This window comes from Hemicordylus capensis, chromosome 1, assembly GCF_027244095.1.
Source record: "Hemicordylus capensis ecotype Gifberg chromosome 1, rHemCap1.1.pri, whole genome shotgun sequence".
Lineage (NCBI taxonomy): Eukaryota > Metazoa > Chordata > Lepidosauria > Squamata > Cordylidae > Hemicordylus > Hemicordylus capensis.
Genome location: NC_069657.1, coordinates 163,390,621 through 163,396,620, shown reverse-complemented (window position 1 = coordinate 163,396,620; position 6,000 = coordinate 163,390,621). Strand labels below are relative to the sequence as shown.

General features: G+C 44.2%; 1 protein-coding gene across 1 annotated transcript in view; it reads right to left on the bottom strand.

Annotated features, from left to right (window-relative positions):
- Nucleotides 1-2,560: 2,560 nt before the first annotated feature.
- Nucleotides 2,561-6,000, bottom strand: part of PARP14 (poly(ADP-ribose) polymerase family member 14) — a 57,516-nt gene continuing 54,076 nt past the window's right edge. The window contains exon 17 of the mRNA XM_053287041.1: nucleotides 2,561-4,111. Coding sequence (XP_053143016.1) covers nucleotides 3,825-4,111 — 287 coding nt within the window. The 3' untranslated portion in view covers nucleotides 2,561-3,824. The remainder of the gene's footprint in view (nucleotides 4,112-6,000) is intronic.

The following is a 6,000-nucleotide window of genomic DNA, read 5'->3' as shown; positions in this document are numbered from 1 at the left end:
GATGGTGGCGTTGAGCCTCCTGGTCGGCGTAGTAATAGTCCAACTCTTGTTCAAGCTGCCTCTCATAGCACTCATCCAGAGCAGCCTCAAGCTCTCGGTTTGTCCACAGCCTAGGTTGTTCTGGCGGGATGTCCTCTGGTTCCGAGTCCTGTTCGGATTCGTAGACGGGATTGTGAGGACTGGACACGTAGACCACATCGGTATCGAGAATGGTCTGTTTTGAGAGTACGAGAGCGGTGCTCGGTATCGTGAGCCAGCTTTTGTTTCTTTTTTTGAGGAGCTTGCTCATGAGCTTGCTCGATGGTCCTTCTTCTGCTTTTTCTTTTTAGGAAGTTGGGCCAATTGTGGCTCAATGAATGCCACTCTCGAAATTGACAATGCCACGGAGTCCTTCGGTATCGAGGTCGAAGCCTGAGCGTCGAGATCGATTTGCAGATTTGCCTCAGGAGTGGATACCACGATCTCCAGAGATAAAATGGGCTGTAAGCCCCGGGCTGGAGGAGAACCGCTTGTCGACGCCTGTATGGTCGGTTTCAATTTTGCAGAGCCCGAAAATTTTAAGGCCTGTTCCCAGAGCCAAGATCGAAGGCGAGAAGCCCGATTCTTTTGTGCCTGTTTCGTGAATGCTGCACAATGAGGGCAGGACTCAACCTTGTGGGATTTTCCTAAACAAAACAGGCAGAGTTTGTGGCCGTCAGTAGATGGGATTTTGGCCTTGCAGCGACCACACTGCTTAGATTTAGTAGTCTTGGCCATAAGCCAAAGAGTTGAAGTAGGAAAGTTGTAGGGTGCCAGGCCTGAAGGCCACGGTGAGGAGGGGGGGGTATCGGGGTGGGGGGAGAAAATGCTAACCAAGGGGAGATTACTGAATAAAATTGAGAACACAAAGGCTGGTACTTAGCAAGAGAAAGTCTCCAATGATGTCTATCTGTCCGCGGACAAAGAAAGACTGGAGATGGAAGCCCGTGCAGCCGACTATATACCGAGGGGGTGGGGTTACTGCCAAAAGTCTGGTATCTAGCTTGAGAAGCTCCAACATGGTCTCTGCAAAGGCGCAAAGCCCATTCGTGTAAAGCACAGAGACCACATCGAAGAACCATTGTGAAAGGTATGGCAACCAAACTTTGCTGCCCGTGATGACTTGCATAGCTTCTAGCTGACCTATAGCACTAGGGGTTATAAAGGGCTGATATTAGGTGTATGCAGAACTGGTTTGATTTAAACCAGGTTTGAATTAAACTGGACCATTTCAAATTTGAACCTAACTAGCTTCCAAAAAGGTTGATCAAAGTTTAAACCGAACTGGGCCTGGCATGTTACTGTTCTAACCCAGTTCAACAGTGAGGATTCCCCTTTACAAGCAACAGAGAAGCCTGCCTTTAAAAGACTTTTAAGGGCAGCCGGGGGGTGGCAATATTGCACCTTACAGCTGGCGGCTCCTCTAAACTCTGGTGCTCCCCCAGCAACGTGGCTTGTGTGGTGGTGAGGCAGTTCCAGCCTCTGGGATCATGCTGCTGGGGGGAGTGCTGGGGTTTAGAGGCACAGGTAAGGTGCTCTCTAGCCGCCTGTAAAGTATGCCATCAAGTCGGTTTCGATTCCTGGTGCCCACAGAGCCCTGTGGTTTTCTTTTGGTAGAATATAGGAGGGGTTCACCATTGCCTCCTTCCGCACAGAATGAGATGATGCCTTTCAGCCTCTTCCTATATCGCTGCTGCCCGATATGGGTGTTTCCCATATTCTGGAAAACATACCAGCAGGGATTCGAACCAGCAACCTCTGGCTTGGTAGTCAAGCCATTTCCTCACTGTGCCATTAGGCCAACCTTTAATTCTGCCTTTTAGCCCAAGTCTGTGATTAAATGAGGTTGGAAAGTAAACTGTGTAGATAAGAGTTGTCTGGGTATGAAGGAGTTATATCTCATACAAAGTGTGGCTGGCAGAGACAAGCCCTGCAGCTGAGTTTGGTAAACCCCCTGGTGGAGAAAAGCAATTAGAGCACTTGGAATCTTTGACACAAAATAGATTTTGTATTCCATTCCGAGCTCAGATTGCAAAAGCTTCAGTGCCAGTTCTGATGGAACGACCCCATTCTGAGTCAGAGCCAGGGGCGTAGCTATAATTGAGCGAAAGGGTTCAAAGAACACAGGCCCCCAGCTCCTGAGGGCCCTCCTGCTCCACCCCTCCCTATTTTCTTCATTATCTCCCTCAGTCTGGGGAGCCACCAGAGAGAGGGATGAACACGGGCCCCCTCTCCCCTAGCTACGCCCCTGGTCAGAACGTTCCAAGCACCATTTTGGATTTAAAAATGGCACTCTTCTGGCTTCTGTACGTGTGCAGTAGCCATTTGCATGGTGGTGCTAACCCTGAAGTCAGGTTCTGAGTAATTTTTTTTTTTAAGCTAAAGAGAATAAGTTATATAAGCTTGGAAAGAAAACTGTTGTAAAGCCAAGACTCATGAAGGCGTTAAATTTTGCCTGACGTGGATATAATCAACAATAATCCTGTAATTAAGCAAGCAAGTGACCCTACTTTCCAAGTAGAGAATGAAGTGACCTTTAGAATTTGTCATTAATAAACTTTATTTTTATTCAGCTTCAAAGAAACTGAGAGTGACTGTGTTTATACTCCCCCACGCCTACAGTACTACACTTCCAGAACAGAAGATCCATATTTATGCAGATTCTGTTTATACAGAGACCTCATTAAGGTGGCAGTGAAGAAAGGCAACGCTGGGAGAAATTGGGAAAAAGTTAAGCACTAATGAAAGATTTTTTTTAAGCACCCTCTCAGGACAAAGTCAAACATACAGGAGAATCACTGGAGAGTTTTCTGATCATCTTTTTATCTCCTATCTCTGCCTATTGGAGATGCAAGGATCCTTCAAAGTTAACAGGCATTGCTAGGCTGTTTTGGATGTGGCAAGCATAAAAATAAAATGAAGAGCTGCTCTTAGAAGCCTTTGTTCACAAATGCACTCTCTTGAGCTTCTTCCGACATCAGGAGGTGGTTGAGTAATTCACCTTGTGCCATACATACATTACCTGTGCAGATTCATACGTTTTAAGGGAAAAGGTTTATTGCCACAGAAATTTGCACAGAAATAAACTAAGCTTATTTGCTAAGCATCTGAGAAAAATGATGTTGCTATTATGCAAAGAGATATGCAGGATGCTCACTAAAGATACATCTCTGCCAGTAGCCACAGTAATGTAATGAAAACAAGGCACAGTGGTGAAGTTTATTTCCCCCTGAGATTCCCATCAGTCAAGTAGGGCAGGCAGCACAGATAATTATTAGTGCGTGGAGAAAGGCCTAAGTACTCCCCTCTTCTCTGCTCTAAATTTTCCACTCTTGAAGCTGCCTTTCCTAGAAGAAACAGCCATTGGAGTTGTGTCATACTGATTCACTTGAGATTCCAACCAAACTGACAAGGGCTCATGGAAAAATATATTGGGAGGACAGAGCAGACTTCATGGCCCATTCCCACTTGTATTTGCCCAATGAGAACACAGTACATGCTGCCTAAATATGGGCACCATGGTGGTGCCTAAATATATTTCTCACCCCATTCTAATTCTTTTATCTCTCCTTCAACTTAGTTCTGTGTACAGTAAATCTTCATGGTAACAACAATTGCAGCCACGTAGATTGAGCCTATATATAGACTTGCTTTCCTAGATTTCATCTCAAGTAATAAGTCTTAGTTTTTCAAAGGCACAGCTTCAAGGTTCAAGCAACAGGTTCAACAACAGGAGTAATGCAAAATCATTTCAATCTAATCAGTTTTTAAGAAGCAAAACAAGCCAGCTCTTCCAATGTAAACACTTATCTCCTGAAAGTGATAAGATATTCTGGGTAAGCTTGAGCATCATAAAATATAACAAACACTGATGGATTAGCAATGTTGTCAGTCACACTGTCATACAGATCAACCCCTCCAGTTTGTTTTGGTGGTGGAGTAATCAGCCCTTGTTTTCCGATACAGTACTTTCCAGTCAGGACTCGAGCGACGTACATATATTTTTTTCCACTGCCATCTGGCAAAGAGTATGTATCATGTGCAGAATAGTCTGCATGGACAGCAAAATAAGTCCCATTTCCAAGTGCAGCAGCTGCAACCAGAAACAAAAATTCAAGCGTTAGGAAACAAATGGAGAGTACCACCATCAGCTCTTCAGATCTGCAAATTGAACATGTTACATGGTGTTCTTTTTTAAGCTACAGAGTCAATGCCAAATATCTGAGCAGATATTAACTAACCAATTAGTTTGATAAACTAATAACGAAAGAACAAGCAAAACTTCAAAGACTTGGTGTATTCATCTATGAGTTTTGAATTCATCCTGAATATAAAAATCTATTATATTTTGCATGTTCTTTTTCAGGCTGAAAAAGGGTAGAGTGGACACAATCACAGGGACTCCAGGGAGTTCCTGTGCATTGGAGGTAGCATGACAGAGCCATTGTTCTGTCATTCCCCTGATTACAGAGCCATTGGGGAGGTTCAACTGAGGTAGCCTTCTCTGTAGTTGCCCCGGAGCTATGGAAGACACTTCCTGCTAAGATTAGAGCTGCTCCATCCCTGTTGACTTTTAAGAAATCGCTGGAGACAAATCTCTTCAGCCAAGCTTTTTAGCTATTGAGTAGTTTTTATGGGCAGCTATTTTAACTTGAACTTATATGTTTTGTTTTTTTAAGAAATTGGTTTGTTTTATTGTTGTAAACCACCTAGAGACTTTGGTAGTGGGAGGTATATAAATATATTAAATAAATTGTTGTGTACACAGAGTACACAGATTACACACCAGTATCTGCAACTGTACCTCCCATACTCAGCAGGCCTGCTCTCAAAAGCTACTCTTGTCATGATCAGGCAGTTCAAGCACTATAGACACTTTGGTCTGAACATTGTGGATAGCTGCCGACAACACCCAAAAGGTACCTGGAGCAGTTTCGGAACTACTTTTAAGATTCAAAGAATATTATAATGAGATTCATGAATGATGAGCACTTAGTGACTTATCTACCTAAACTTTGAAAACAAAACAAAAACAAAAAAACATTGTGGATGATACATAAAGAATCCTGGCATCTAATGGTTAAAATGGGTCTGTTTCAACCTGCCTTTCAACCTGACTTGGGGACAGACTGCATTGATTACCTGGTGAACAACTTATGCCAAGAGCTATGCAAGAAATGCATTCCTTTTGGTTCTGCTACACCTTTGAACCTTTTAGTATGGACTCTTTCTATGGTCACCTGGCCAGGAGGGCTTGGGGTGGGGTATAGTTTTGCACTAACTGGAGGGCAGATTCTGGAAGGTGGTCCAGGGGATTGCTGTTTATCTGGCTGCTACCAGCCTTTATACCAAGCCTTTATACCCTTCCAAGTCCTGCTATGCTGCCTCATCATGGAGGGGGCGGGGGCGGGGTGTTCTTGGGAGGGATGAGAAAAGTATTCTGGGAGGTATACTCCCAGTAGGGTTGCCCAAGGCACAAAGGTCATCCCAGCTGCCCAGATAAAGCAAGCAGCACCTATATTGGGCAGCAGCAATATAGGAATGTGCTGGAGATGGATGGTCACTTTAGTGGCAACGACAAAGGCATCATTTCATTCTGAGCGGGAGAAGGCAATGGTAAACCACTCCTGTATTTCACCAAGAAAACCACATGGATAGACAAGATAGAATGATTGTCAATGTAGTGCCGGATGATGGGCCCCTCAGGTCAGATGGTACTCAACATGCTACTGAGGAAGAGCTGAGGATCTCTCAGAGTACCAGTGGTGTTTATGACACGGCTAGGCTAAAGCCTTTTGGACGTCTAGTGGCTGATATTGCCATGTGGGAAAAGAAAATCCAAAGCTGCAAAGACAGAATTACAATGGGAACGGGGAACGTAAGAAGCATGAATATGGGAAAGCTTGACAAATTGAAAGATGAAATGAATCGACTACAGATTGACATCTTGGGCATCAGCGAATATAAATGGACTAGAATGGG